General features: G+C 37.3%; 1 protein-coding gene across 1 annotated transcript in view; it reads left to right on the top strand.

Moving 5' to 3' along the window:
* Positions 1-14,064, top strand: part of loxl1 (lysyl oxidase-like 1) — a 31,039-nt gene extending 16,975 nt beyond the window's left edge. The window contains exons 4-7 of the mRNA XM_041786525.1: positions 3,436-3,592; positions 3,883-3,978; positions 5,042-5,157; positions 12,035-14,064. Of these exons, the coding sequence (XP_041642459.1) occupies positions 3,436-3,592; positions 3,883-3,978; positions 5,042-5,157; positions 12,035-12,041 (376 nt within the window). The 3' untranslated portion in view covers positions 12,042-14,064. The remainder of the gene's footprint in view (positions 1-3,435; positions 3,593-3,882; positions 3,979-5,041; positions 5,158-12,034) is intronic.
* The last annotated feature ends 1,900 nt before the right edge of the window (positions 14,065-15,964 follow it).

Here is a 15,964-nt window from a genome sequence, read left to right as displayed (position 1 = left end):
GACAAATCAGTTCATTACAAACAATTACAAAGTTGTGCTGCATGTTTATATGGAAGTAAGCAAAAGGAGGGTGTTTTCAGGCTTTACACCTCGTTTCCACACACATGACTGATGTCTGTTTATCCATAAATATACAGACTATGGCCCCTAGGGCCTAAGTGCACTTTTTTACAGATGGATAGAAAACTGATAAACTACCTGTTGGGCAGAGGATGATATTGTCTTGTTTTTTCGCCGTTATGCTGCTTAGAATCTGTGTTTACTAGAATTACAGAGATAAAACAGGTATATGTTAAGTAACACATTTTTTTAATCCAACCATCCCTCCCAAATGATCACTTAAACGTCTTAATACATCTGATACTACCAAAACAATCTTGCAGTAATTCATATTGTCTAATAGATCCTGTCAAAGTTGTTAATCTGATTGCATTTCATGTCAGACTGACATCACAGATATCCCCATGATGAATGGACTTCCTGCTGACTTACCTCTGTAACCATATGTATGTGGAAACAAGGGGTTAAACTTGTTCATAATACTAACATGGTCAGTGTCTACTTGTACTGTTACCAGTGTAATGACAAACACTTTGCAGGTCTCATGTTTTGTGAGACTCCATCGAAATTGTGGCTAAGAGCTTTTACCACAATCTCCTGGTTTTTCAGTTGGGCCAATCTAATTGTTACAAAACCAAATTTCTAAAAGACACTGATTTTATTTTCCTTTGGGGAGACTTTGGTTGTCTCTAATTTGGAAAGTTGGGAGTTTGATCCAAGCTGCTGAAGTCCACATGAGCAAGGAACTTGCTCCCACTGACATAGCCAATGGCATGTTATTACATGCTGATTGAATTACATGATAACACTGAGAACATGGCCATGAGTGTATTAAAGGGGTTTGTATGATGAGGTTGAAATGTAGCATAGGTTGCATTCACACCAGAGCTGTTTGTTAAGCTCTGATCTGTTTTCCTGAATAGTCCAGTTAATTTGGAGTGGTATGAAAGCTCATTCATACCCAAGTCAAGGATTAGTTTGTGCATTTTTATGATAAAGGCTATATATTTGTTCCTTTTGTTAAATTATAAGTCATCTAACTTGTTAGTATCCCCCAATTCATGGGTGTCAAACTCAAGGCCCAGGGGCCAAATCTGGCCCCTGGAACGATTATGTCCGGCCCGCAAGGTCATATCATATTTGTATTCTAACTGGCCCACCAGTGTGAGGTCTGCAGATTTCCTCCAGTGTAAAAATGTGAACTTCAGCTTGATTATTTAAAATATCCTTGTTAAGCCATAAAAAAACCTGAAAAAGTAAAGAGTAAGAAAAATTTCATAAAAACTCAAAATGTGGGTAAGGAAATTAATTTGTGTTTTACTTCATATTTTCAATTTTGAATCTCAAGATTACGACTAAAACTTATATTTTTGACTTTCATTTCATACTTTGACCTTTTCGACTCATAATTTGGACTTTATATGTCACATTTTTATCTGTAAGATTCCCAATTATAAATTGTAAGTCATATTTTGACCTTTTCAACTCCTTACTTTGTTTTTTTAATCCCATATTTTGACTTTTAAAAACATGATTTCATTTTTTTCTCATATTTTGACATTTTGAATGAATCATTTTTACTTTTTATATCATATTTTGACCCTTTACACTCCCAATTTTGAATTTAAGTGATATTTTCAACTTTTTAAGTTATATATTTTATCATATATTTGGACATTTTCAGCTCCTAATTTTTGGCTTTTTAATCCCATATTTTGACCTATCAGACTCACAATTTAAAACTTTAAGTCATATTTTGACTTTTGAACTCATGATTTCAAACTTGATCTAATATTTTGACCTTTTTAACTTATGATTTCAACTTTCTCCTCATATATTTGCTCTTTAAAAACATTATTTTTCTAGTTTCAATATTGTGTTTTGATCTTTTGAACAAATAAATTTTAATTTATATCTCAGATTTGAGCCTTTAAACTTACCATTTTTGCTTTTTTGAATTTCCATATGATTTATCATCAGTGCTGTTTTTCATATTTTATTACTGGTGAAAATGAGGTTGACAGTTATGGTTAAATGTTGACCCTGTTCGACCCTCAGGTTAGACCTAAATCCAGAACCCAGCCCCTGCTGTGATTGAGTTTGACACCCCTGCCCCAATTCATAACACTTTGGCTCCTTGCAGTAAAAAACAAAATCAGTGCAGCCCTCTCAATAACCAAGGTTGCCCATCCCTGGGATAAGGGATACAGTGCCGTGAAAAAGTAAGGGGGCAAATACTTTTCATGGCACTGTATGATCTTATGATCTTTTTAACTGTTATGTTTGTTGTGTATTGTTTTGGCACACATTTTTGCATTGGTTTGATATACATTTAGCTTTACAAAATTTCTGGACAACTAAATACATAACTGTGAATCATGTGAAGAGATTAAATCACATTACAAAAAAAAAATAAAATATGTATGGTAAGGTTGGTATACGGTATGCATTTGGCTGTGAAATAGTTTTCAGTGCTGTACACAAACACATCAAAATAATCAACAAGATATAGAGCTTTATCCAAAACCATCTAATTATGTTGTCAGTCTACTCAGTGCAAACATGCTCCAGTCAAAAGTGATTAGCATCTTGGGTGACTTTGACATTTGGGAGAGGTCCAATCCAAACACATGCATCAGTTTTTCCTGCATATGATTTCAAATGGAGCAGCTCACTGCCAGAGTCACTCACTGGGAGTCAGCAGGTTCATATTCAGGTTCACTTGTGATGATCAGTGGACATGAGCACTCAGGCTTTTATAAGCTGTTAAAGCTGTGCAAACAAACACACTGAAACAAGCACACAAGTTCACAAATGCTGCAGCACTCAAACACTCACGGGCTGGCAAACACAGGCTGATGAGTAACGGATATGTAACTGAAATAAAGTAACACTCACATAAACAGCACACATGCTTGTACAATCACACACCCAAACACCTCTGATCTTGCAGACTGATACAAGCTAATTAGCAACATTCATACATCATTAGGGTGTTAATGTTGTGCTGCAGCAATACTTTATTGTGGTCATTAATTAGTGTCCGTTGTCCTTTGATAGTTTATGATGTGTTCAGTCGAGGTGCAACATCACTTACAAGGGTGGGAACATGTGAGGTCACTGGCTTGATTATAAAATGCAATAAATTTACACTTTATATCTTAAGTTACACTTTAATAAGTTAATGTGCACTAAATAGCATTGTGATTACAAAAGCAGCCTAACAAACTCAACAATTTCTGCAGAAGAAGAGTTTCTCAGGGATACAAGGCATGACAGATAACATTGGAATGAATGTAAACTATTTGGGATTCATCAAGATGTTTTTTTTTTTTCCATTCCCCTCCACACTCAATCTTCTTCTTGTCCTGACAGGCACTACCACAGCATGGATGAATTCAGCCATTATGATTTAATAGAGGTCAGCACGGGGCGCAAAGTGGCAGAGGGACACAAGGCTAGCTTCTGTTTAGAGGACACCACCTGTGACTTTGGTCACCTGAAGCGCTATGCCTGCACTGCTCACACTCAGGTAACAGCAATACCTCTTTGCAGTAGCTGTGCTATTATAAAGTTGTCACTATGAATAATCCCAACATCAAGTCATGCATTGCCAGGGTAAAAATTCTGAATGAAAACAGCAATAACACTTCTGTTGTTTTGATGTTGGATCATTTGTTGCAGATTTGTAACCAAGGTCAGCCATAAGCCTTGTTTTTGTTAAATAAACAGCTGGCTTTAATTTGTCTGCTAATGCTCAACTGTTTTCAGCTCACATCATTATTCCTCATGAGCATCTCTCTCTCTCCTCTGGTTCCACAGGGTCTGAGTCCAGGCTGCTATGATACATACAATGCTGATATTGACTGCCAGTGGATCGATATAACAGATGTTAAGCCTGGAAACTACATACTAAAGGTAAGAGTCAGTGAGAATCTGGTATTCATGGGCATGGCCGCATTGTGAAAAGGGCAGGATTCACATATCATGGAGGAAGAGGAGAGGTCAAGGTCACCAAAACAAATTGAACCAGGTCATAAAATAGTTACAATGTACTAGTAGTAATTTTATTCAGTCATAACTCAAATTCCAAACATTTTACACAGTATAGACATTTTAAACAATGTCCACAGTCGTATATATATATTAAGTAGTGACTAAAAAGACATATAGACAGAGGCAAACTGCTTATAAAAGCCTAGCCTATATTCTTATCAAATTAAGCTAGCAACTTACAGAAATGCAAAGAAAAAAAAAATAACAGATAAATCAATCACACTTATAAGCTTCAAAAATAGCTTTAAAACCTAGAAATAGCTTTCTTAAAAAACAGAATTGTATTACATGTTTTTTAATTTATTGGCATCATTCCATATTTTAATTCCAACAATAGAACCACATCACCTTTTCATACCTTTGGGTTTTTTTAGCTTTTTGTACAATAAATTTACAAAACCTCTCAAATTATAAAGGCTCTTTTGAATTGAAAAGGCTTTTGAGCAGAGTCAGGGAGTGTATTTGATTTTGCTCAGAACATTATTTGCATTATTCTGTTGTAATAAAAGTCCTAACATTTCATAACAAAGGAATTCAGAAAAAGTGGATCTGTATGAGCAAAATACCAGGCAAAACTCATTTCTGCAGTATTATTATTCAATTTAAGGTTGTTTTAAAAGTAGATCCCTACAATTCCACACAATAAGATATATAATGAACAATTAGTGAGCAATAAATTTGTGCAAAGCCTCATAATTTAATATTTTCAATTTATTATTGATTATTTGTCTTTTTTTTAAAGATAAGATTAAGATTTAGTCGGAGTTGTTATAAGTGGTTGGAAGTAGTTGTTTCACATCTTTTTTTTTATGAAGCATTTCATTTTTTACGTATTAATAGCAGAATTTATGTTTTCCTACATATTGTTTTCCTATTTTATTCTTTGCTGGTATTTATGATTTTCTCTTTGTTCCTGGTTTTTCAGCTCCAGGTTAATCCCAAGTTCTTGGTACGGGAATCTGACTTCACCAACAATGTGGTCAGGTGTAATATTCACTACACAGGGCGGTTTGTTACAACAAACAACTGCAGGATAGCACAGTAAGTATGAAAAGCTTTGATTACACAGATTTAGTTTGATTATTAGGAGAAGGGCTGGGAATTGCAGGCTAACTCACAATGGGATACAATATGAAGTGAAGCAATATCATAGGATATGTGGCACACCATAACAATCATATTAAGATGCAGTGTCTTTGCAGTGCAACTTTGATTATTGGTTTATAGAAAGACACTCAAAAGTCATCATATAAAGTGTCATATTTGAACTAAAAATATCTAGCAACAGATATTAAATAATTGCATTTCACTAGTCAGCCTATAATATATTGCTTTATCATTATTTGATTGTGTATTGACATAGTGCTATATTTTGTCAGGACAGTCTGTCTGTAGAACATTCTTCTCTGACGTCCACTCTCAAAGACTGTTCATCAGCGTTGACTATATCTCAGAGTGGAAAGACACCTTAAAACTTCTGAAATAAAATCAGATTAAACTTCTGTTTAGGGTTAGGGTAACGGTTTAAGTAACAGATAGGATACCAAAAGTTAAAGTCAACAACCTGACCTGCAAAATCTACAAAAGTTTAATTAAGCAGAGTAAACAGTCTGCTTACAGGAGAAGAAGCTTGTCCTCCATGAAAACATTCTAACACAGCTAGCGTAGCTTACATAGCTCAGTAAGCTGTGTAGATACCAGAGCTACAAAGCTAACATAGCCAAAGCTCACAAAACAAATATGTTGCTTTATTATCTATGTAGCTAAATTATCTATGTAGCTATGTCAAAGCTCACATTGCTAATGCTAACTTAGCTAAAAATAATGGCGCTACATAGCTAACATAGCAACATAGCCAACATAGCTAAAACTAAGCTAACAGGCAGCTACGTAAGCTATGTAGCTATGTTATCTACAAAGCTATGTGAGCTTCAGCTGTGTTTGCTAAAGCTGATATTGCTAATGTTAACTAAGCTATAGATAATGGAGCTACGTAGTCAACATAGCTACAAAGCTAACATAGCTACATTAGGTTCAGCTTTGTTTGCTAAAGCTCACATAGCTTTAACTAACTTACTTACATTGGCTTGTATGGTAATGATTATGTAGTTAGGTTGGCTATGTTATCTTTAGCTATAGCTATAGCTTTAGCAAATCAAGGCATTTCCTTCCTTTCTGAGATATATGGTGTCTTAAGCCTGATTTATGCTTCTGCGTCGCGTCGACGGCATAGCTACATGAAGCCCTCTGCATCTACGCGGACCCCTACACTATAGCCTGATGCGCACCTCCAAAAAATCCTAGCTACGCGACGTGGACCGCAAGGGCTGTGATTGGTCTGCTCAAAACATCATTTCTTCATCCAGGTCCCTCAGTGGATGAACTGGTGTGGTAAATTCAGCCGTTCTCAGCCTTGACTCGTTTAGTGGTCGTACAGACCACCTCCGCTAACATCTTCCCTTTCGCCTGCGCTTCAACATTTGCAACAAAAGAATTTGTTCGTCGATACTGATGAACTCCAGCTCCAAACACACCCGCTCCACCTCGGTCGCTATGACCGGCAGATAAACAAGGATTTGTACGTGAAACCACACACACACACACACACAGCCACACCCCCCTAGCGACGACGCGTACCTATGCCGTCGACATGATGCAGAAGCATAAATCAGGCTTTAGATGAATGAGAGTGGCTGTAAGAAACACACGGTCTGCAGCCGGACCCCTCTGCATTAATGAGCCTTGTGAAGCTGTAAAACCTAGAAAATCTTCAGGTTTTGTTCTTTTATTGAGTTTTAACAGCAAACTTTAAACCCTCTTACCACTGAAATACACTAAACCACATGCCGGGGTGGCAGCTTAGTGCAGTGTTATGAAGAGCCTCGCTGTGTTTTGAATTACTTACAGGACTTAATGGGTTCCTGGCTGAAATATTTGATGATATAATGAATGAGGTTCTCATTCTCCAGTTAAGATTAATGGTCTCTGAAACTTTGATTTTTTCCCTCAAAGGGAGATCTCAGGACGTTGAACTTTTAAATAGCTCTATTAGGAAGTGTATCATTGTGCTCAGGATCGTTATCAAATCCTCTTTAAAGGGCTTTATATAGAGAGTTGATATACATGAGTAAAGCATCATTAGATTCAAGTATTCATGCCAGTCTCCCTTATTTCACTGGCAGAGTGAAACATGCATTAAAAAATGTTTGACAAAGCTTTCCCAGACCTAATAAAAAGATGGATATAATAGTTACTGATGCCAATAAAAAAATTAAATCAGCAGATGTTAGCAGTTTGACTCCATCATTATATTAAAACAGCAGGGTTTTTTTTTTTTACACACAACTTAGTAACACAGAGCAGTGTATTACAAAAGTACACATTCATACCAGCAACAAGAATTTAAGCTTAGTTAAAAGGAAAGAAAGATCCAGTGGTTACAGAGCTGATCATCTTTTAACATGTTTTTAAGTTCTATTTTTAGATGTGCAGATAGAAATGCAGATCTTAATGTCATCTGGTAAGGTGTTCCACTGAGTTGTGGGTTTCAGCTGACTGAACAAGCTGAGTTGTTAAATACCCTGTTTTCATTGCTTTAACATTAAATTTACAAACCCCAATTCCAAAAAAGTTGGCACACTGTGTGAAAATTTAATTTAAATGGAATGCACTGATTTGAAAATCATGTTTACCCTATTTTCATTAAATACAGAACAAAGACAAGATATTTAATGTACAACCTGAACACATTCTAAAAGTTAAACTTGAAAAATGTTCAAAAAAGCTTGCCTTCTGAGCATCTAGGCACTGAAGACGCTAATTGTTGGAGTATTAAAAGTGGAATTCTTTCCCATTTCTCATCAGATGTTTGTATTTAGTCGCTCAACAGTGCATGATTTATGTTGTTGTACTTTGAACTTCATAATACACTATATGTTTTAAGTGGGAGAGAGGTCTGGACTGCCAGCAGTACAGTCTAGTACCTGCCCCCATTTACTGTAAAGCCATGCTGTTGTTACTTGTGCAGAATGTAACTCAAAATTGTCTTTTTCAAATAAGCAGGGACATCCCTGAAAAGGATGCTATTTGGATGGAGGCATATATTGATCCAAAATCTGTGTTAACCTCTCAGTATTAGTGTTGCCTCCACAGATGTGCAAGTTACTCATGTAATGGGCACTAATACACCTCATACCATCATAGTAGAGGCTTTGAACTTTGCACCAATAACAATCCTGTATCATGCTTTTCCTGTTCAGCCTGGTGGACTTGATGGCTGTGTATATATATATATATAAACTTGAAATGTGGACTTGTCAGACCACAGCACACTCTACCACTTTAGTAGTTGAGATGAGCTTTGGCCCAGAGAAGCCAGCAGCTCCTCTGGATGTTGTTGATGTATGACTTTCATTCTGCATAGTAGAGTCCTAACTTACATTTGTAGATACAGAAACATACTGTGTTATCTGACAGGGGTTCATAGAATGATGCTGGTTTTTAATGTGGTGCCGCCTGAGGGGCAAAAGGTCAGAGGGATTCGGTGTTTCAGAAATTTCTCCAGATTCTCTCAACCTTTATTTATGGGTTGATTGTACTTAGACAGGACTGCTGAGGAGAGACAGGAAATATGTGGAGCGAGAGTGGGGCAAAGACATGCACCAAGGAGTGCCGTGATAGGGATTCGATCCCATGACTAATGCATTGAGGACTACAACCTCTGTATGTAGGCACATGCTCTACCAGTTGAGCTAAATTGGAACCCATTTTCCAAATGTTTGATGATATTATGGATCGTAGATGGACAAATCTCTAAATTCCTTGCAATTGCATTAATTCAGAAATGCACTACTACATGTGGAATGTTCCAGGTGTTTTATAAGCATTTGACAACTTTCCAAGTCTTTCTTGTCTTTGTCCCAACCTTTTTGGAACGTGTTGCAGACATTAAAATAAGTGTGTATCTTTCTAAAAATTATCATATTTATCAGTTTGAACAAATTTTGTCATCTAATGTATTCAATTAAGTAGGTTGAAAGGAGCCACTGTAGTCTGTTTTCACTCACTTTTGTCACAAAGCCCCAATTTTTTTATTTTTTGGAATAAGGGCTGGTTAAAAAAAAGACAAAACTCAAACTATCTAGCTTTATGCTGCTAGATTTATGCCAGCCACACAAAGTAAAAAACAGGTTTTTACTTTGTGTGGCTTTTTAGGTCCTTTTCACTGGCTTTTGCACACAACTTGCGCAAATCTATTTCAGTTAAAGGCAGACACTGAAAATGCAGCCAAACACATTTATCAGAGTAATGTCCGCAGATTTCAAGAAATCTGTTTGCTAAGATGGTGATTATGGCTGCCCTTGATTATGGAAATAAAAACCCACGTTATTTACTTGGAACTCCAATCACGAAGATTTGGCTTTACTGTAGTGTAAATATGTAAACACAAAAACATAAGGGATGTTGGGCTAAACAGTAGGCGTGTGAATCTCTCCTTCTCAAGACAATTCAATTTGAATCTCAATTCACAGACTATGATTCGATTCGGTACGATATGATCCAGTACATTCTAATTATAGAATCAAAATAACTTTTTGCTTTAACAAAAATTTGCAAAAAAGGGGAAAACAAGAGCATTTCATAATATTCTAAGTTTATTTGATCTTATTTATAAAACAGACTAAACACCAGGTCTCCTGTGCTAACATTCTGAATTTATGTTTAAGAAAGTTTTCATCACACCCGGGTCTTACTTTGACATTAAATTGGGAGATAAATATTAAAATGAGCTTTTACTGGCACATGTTTGTCCTTCTATATTTGTAACTTCCTTAGCATTATTAATCCCAATAACAGTACAGACTAAATATCAAATTTTCCCTAGAAGCACAAATTAAAATGAGTTTAGAGTCACAAGGAGATTTGGATAGACAGAGCTCTGTGTGTCTGCTGGTACAGGTGTACAAGGGGTTGAAATAATATTAAAAACAGTCAAATTAAAACAGCTTTTTTATACATTTTTTTTCCTTTCATAATTCTTCTTAATGTGAGTATTCAGTCTACATGTCGCAAAAACATCGTTATTCCTTTTCTCGGTGTATCTTATCATTCTTGATTGTTTTCATTCTTGAATTAATTCACTGGAGAACAGCTGATCTCCAGCTCAGTGAAGTCCACTCTGTTTAATATCATATCACTGGGCTCAGATGTATTGATTATGTCACAAAATCAGTCACTCCCAACAACATGTTACAGTTATAAACCCTATGAATAAAGTGGCTGTTGTTACGGTGACAACTGAAGACTTCTCAGAGTTTTAACTCAGAAAAGTGTTTATGTTGGGTCCATTTGTGCTGTGTTTAGCGTTAGCATCTTAACTAAACTTAAGCGCAGCCAGCTCAACAGGTGAGATTTATGAGCTGCATAGTTCTTAATCGCTTTTCTCCAAAGCGTACGGGTGGGCAGACATTTTGAGAGTTATCCTTCCTTCAGATAAAGTCCACGACTTTTTCCTGAGGTTGTTACGTCACCGGTCTAGGGGAACCTAGACATAACATGATATAGCTCAAGACTCCATCCACGCCCAAGAAAGCCAGCAGGAATTCCTCAAAGTTAAACACAGGTTTATTTGGCAAACACAGAGCAAAAACATATAACAAAAGATTTCCCCAAGTAACAGAATTTCTAATACCCAAAGCTAAATACCAAACTGGGGTATTGAAATCTCAGAGTATACACAAAAGTGTGGTTTTGACTTTAACCCCAGTCTAGGCAGCTAACACCTATTAAAATTTAACAGTCTGTACTCTTTAAGTGAACACCCAGTTTAAGTTTGGCTGCCACAAAAGTTTACACAATCTAACACTAAATGAAAGTCTGAAATCCAGATGGTAACAAAATGTTAAGGTTTGGCTTAACAACAAATTGATTAACACACACTACTATTACTTCCTAAATACTCACTTAACTCTCAGAATTATACACAACACACAGAGGCTACAACAAGCAAGCTGCTTTGTTGGAAGTGGCTGGAGCAGAAGAGGAAGAGCAGGCCGCAGCAGCAGGTATTTGTAGACTTGCTGGAGTCTCTCAGGTGGCAGCAAGTCTGCAACAGCCAATCAGCCTCAGCACCAGGACCTAATCACACTCACCCACTCACAGCTAACACAGACACATTCACTGAGACAGCCACACTCCTTGACAGCCACACCCACCACTCACACACAGCAGGAGAGGAGGCAAAGCTGCATTCACAATAAACACAACCAAACCTATGACCCAAGGTCATTACAAGGTGCAGAACTGGAAGATGTTTAGGCATCGACCGGTGAAACACAGCCAGCTACCTAGCGAGCACCTATGACAAACGGAACTCTCATTTAAAGGTAAAAGATCACTGCGGGTCGTGTGAGATTAAAGACGCTGAGCCAGAGCATGGCGTAACGGGCTATGAAAACAAGCAGCAGAGCCTCAATGAACCGATCTCTAACATTAAAACTGGTCCAAAGACCTGTTCGTGACACATTTTTATGATCCACGGCTCCGTGGACTGACGCACTCGGACCACGGACATCAAGATCGGTTAACTGATCCGTATTGGATTATCTTTACACCAATACCAAACAGTCAGCAAGGGTCGATATAACCTAAAATCTACTCATGTGTGGAGTTTGGTTTAGCACAGAGAACAGAGAGCACCTATGAAGTTGGTCCATTAAAAATTTTAGCGCATAACATGTTTGTGAATGACCAATTCTGTATGCAGAAACAATCTTACTTGTTGGCTGAAGATAATAAAAAGATTTATATCAGCTGTTATTTGCTTAATCTAGTCAGGTTTTTCATTTTGTAGACCAACTTTTGTTTGATTGGAGTTTGATGTTACAAAAGTGACTTTTGTTGTGTGTTTATTTTGCAGGTCTTGATCAGGCACTGGAAAGCTGCCACGCTAGAGTGACCCTGATTGCTTTTCCATTGAAATGTGAATGGAATCCATTTGTTGTTGGCTCATTGTCAGTGATGTTTGTCTCTATCATTTTGTGCTGTCTCTGTATGCTGTGCCCATGGCAAACAAGGGCTCTACTGGCACTGAGGAGAAGGTGGGGGTTGAAGCAGACACACACACCCGCGCATACATACACACACTTTTTCATAAAACATTGCGCACTGATATCCCCGCCATGTCATCCTATCCTTACAATCTACCATTACAGTGTCCTACCTATGACATTTCTCATATTGTAACCCCTCCTGTCAGGTTAGGTTAATGTTTACACACGTCATGGACTTTCAAAAGAGGTGTGCACTGTAAAAAAAAAAAAATCTGTGCACATCCCCAGCAGAGTGCCTCTGCTTGAATTATAAATAAAGCGTGAAATGGTGGCGTTGGGTTGAAATGAGTTGTTCCAGACAAGTCAGGGTTCAGCTGCAATCCAACAACTCAAATTAGGGGGACAAAGCCTTCGCAGGTGCATTCATCCATACTATGTAGGGACACACAATACACACATACAGATTCCCAGTGACTCTGAGGAACTGTAATGTGTTAGTTTTTTTTTAGTTTTTCTTCACTGCCTCAGCAGGTCAGACCGGGGTACTGTGCCTCTCTGGGCACATCTTGTTTAATGTTGAGTTAACCGCAAGAAAAAGGAAGACAGCAGGTCATATTTGCATTTGTCAACACCAACGAACTATAAGTCAACAAGACGACAGGGTGACAGTGCTGGTGGCTGCACTTCTTTAAATCCTGCCATATTTTTGTTTTTTTCCCCATTTGTCTCTTCTCTTACTTCCGCAAATCCAAAACGGGAAGCAAAACTGGCACAAAGGGTGCTTTTCTACAGCAAACTTAAAGTGAGCTTGTAGGTTTCCATTGTCCCAGGGCCTTTTTATACAACCAACACTGGTCATGTGGTACATCTAATCTTTTTGAAGAATGTATAAAGAAATATTCCACTGATGCATGACTTTAAAGATTATTTTGTTATAACTGATTGTACTTTCTTTATCCAGCTTGATAATTACTGTAATGTGTGAATCTCAATGAACTTATAGAAATAGAAATATACAGTATATATTTACTTGAAATCAAATGAGAAACTGAATTCAAAACAGACTTTGTGTTACAATGCAGATCATCATATAGCTGTCTTTACCTACCTCTCCTTTAGGCCATTGAGTCTTGTTTGGTTTTCTAGCAGAAGTACACACAGTAGCTCACTGTGGACTCCTCCACTCTGAGACAGGACACAGCTAATCCCTCAAATCTTTCAAATTAGTAAAAGAATGCAAACAAAGACTTAGTATAATTCCAAGGACAATAAGATTTAAATTTTTGTTATTTAATAAAACTTTTGTTACAGGTATTACTACTGTACATTGAAAATCCCTTAAAGGGAGACTCAGCAGCTATGCAGAACAGCAGCTTTCACGGATGAACCAGCACAATCACAATCTGATGAAGTTGGTCAATTATTGGAACTTTCACATTGTGCTATTAGCAACTGCCATCTGATTTAATAATTCAAACTGGGCGAAATTTGTCCAAACAACAGCAGGGCAAAATAGCAGGAGCTAGTCAAAGTGCTAGCAGTGGTTCAGCTCACCTGCAGCTCACCACTGCTGGGCCTTCTTTTTCTATTAATCCCTGTGATAACCAGACATGATCTCATAGCCTATATTGCCATGGTTTTGCCTTTTGCAAGCACATCTGATTTTTTTTTAATGCTGTTAAAGAATTGCTTGAGTATAAACAATCATAGCTTATCTGACTAACCTTGGTGGAAAGGAAAGTTATAATTTTCATGACTTCTCAAAAACTACCCCTTATTTTCTTTTTCAAAGTAAAGCACTCCCTTGGATGTTTTACCCTTTTTATTGCTTTCATAAATCAATCATGGTCAATATAATTTGACTTTTTTGACAAAAAAAACTCTTTAATGTCAAAGTGAAAACAGATTCCTACTAAGTAATTTCAATTAAATAAAAATATGGAAGGTAAAATAAGTGATTGCATAAATATTCACCCCCTTTAAAATGACTGACCTAATTTAACAGAGGTCCAGCCAATTAGTGTTAATAGTCCAACAACTGAGTGAAATGGAGAGAACCTGAGTGCAGTGAATGCGTCTCGAGTTATTGTAGTATAAAGACACCTGTGTATTTCTGGCAACTATAACACCATGAAGTCAAATGAATGTTCCAAACAACTCAGAGAAAAGGTTATAGAAAAGTCTAAGTCAGGGGATGGCTACAAAAAAATCAAGGCACCAAGCACTCCCAAAAGTTCTGTTAAATCCAGAGAAATACAGGGAATATTGCACACATGTACATCTTCCTAGATCAGGCTGTCCTCACAAACTGAGTGACCATGCAAGAAGGAAAACAGTGAGAGAGGCCACCAAGACACCTATGACTACTCTGAAGAAGTTACAAGCTTCAGCAGCTGAGATGGGAGAGACTCTGCATACAACTGTTACACGGGTTCTTCACCAGTCAAAGCTTTATGGGGGAGTGGCAAAGAGAAAGCCACTGTTGAGGAAAACTCATACAACATCTTGACTAAAGTTCACCAAAACACATGTGGGAGACTCGGTGGTCAAGTGGAAGAGGGACCTTTGGTCAGTGAGACCAAAATGGTGCTTTTTGGCCATCAGACAAGATGCTATGTTTGGCAGATACCAAATACTGCACATCACCACAAACACACCTTTGTGAAGCACAGTGGTGGCAGCATCATGCTGTGGGGATACTTCTCAGCAACCACCCTAAAGGGCTTGTAAAGGCTGAGGGTAAAATGAATGTGGCAAATAAGAAAATCCTATTCAGTCTGCAAGAGAACTATGGCTTGGGAGAAGATTTATTTTCCAGCAAGATAATGAACCAAAGTACCATAAAAGCTCCACAGAAATAGCTCAAAGACAACAAGGCGAATGTTCTGAAGTCAAAACCCAGTCCTCAATCCAAAAGAGAATTTGTGGCAGTAGTTGAAGGACAGAGCTTGAGCAGTTTTGCAAAGAAGTCTGGAGTTGCAGCATCCAGGTGTACAAGCATGACTGAGACCTATACACACTGACTCAGTGCTGAGATTGCAGCCTAAGGTACATTTACTGACATGAAGGGGGTGAATATTTATGCAGCCACTTATTTTACTTTACATGTTTTTATTTGACATCAATTTGAAGAAATCTGTTTTCACTTTGACCTTAAAGAGGATTTTTTTTTGTCTACAAAGCCAAATTACAGTGACCATGATTAATTTATAACACCAATAAATGGATAAAACATCCAAGGGCTTGAATACTTTTTATGAGCACTGTTTATCAGGTGGGCGCAAAGTTTCCCTGTCCATGGAAGGCCTTTTGGCCATCAGTAGGTTGTTCTGACCCATTTCTAATAATTTAAACTACTTTATGGAGAGGTAACTATGAAATGTAAATACATGTTAAGCTATTACAGAACAAAGAAAGTTCTAGAGTATGGGGAGTGTAACTTGATAACATTGGGGTTTAAAAGACTGATGTCTAAAGGTGCAACTGCTGATGAAGTTTTTCTGTTCAGCATTTTGATTTCTCTGTATTAACCAAATATTGACAGAGCAACAGAAATATTTTGTAACTGATGAAACAGCTTTGTTACTCTGCTTTTTTTCGACATTTTTGTTAGAATGCATCTAATGAAAACAGGCCTTTGTCGTTGGTGTCATACATACTGCTCATTGAATAAGGGTCCAATATTTCACTGTACTGTTTCTCTAAATTGATCAGCATTTGATTTTTATTTTAGTTGCTTCTGATCAAACTGTATGTTTGTTGAAAAGACCAACATGTGATTGTGACACTCAGTGTAA

This window comes from Cheilinus undulatus, linkage group 1 (assembly GCF_018320785.1).
Source record: "Cheilinus undulatus linkage group 1, ASM1832078v1, whole genome shotgun sequence".
Lineage (NCBI taxonomy): Eukaryota > Metazoa > Chordata > Actinopteri > Labriformes > Labridae > Cheilinus > Cheilinus undulatus.
This window is presented reverse-complemented; position numbering and strand designations above follow the sequence as displayed.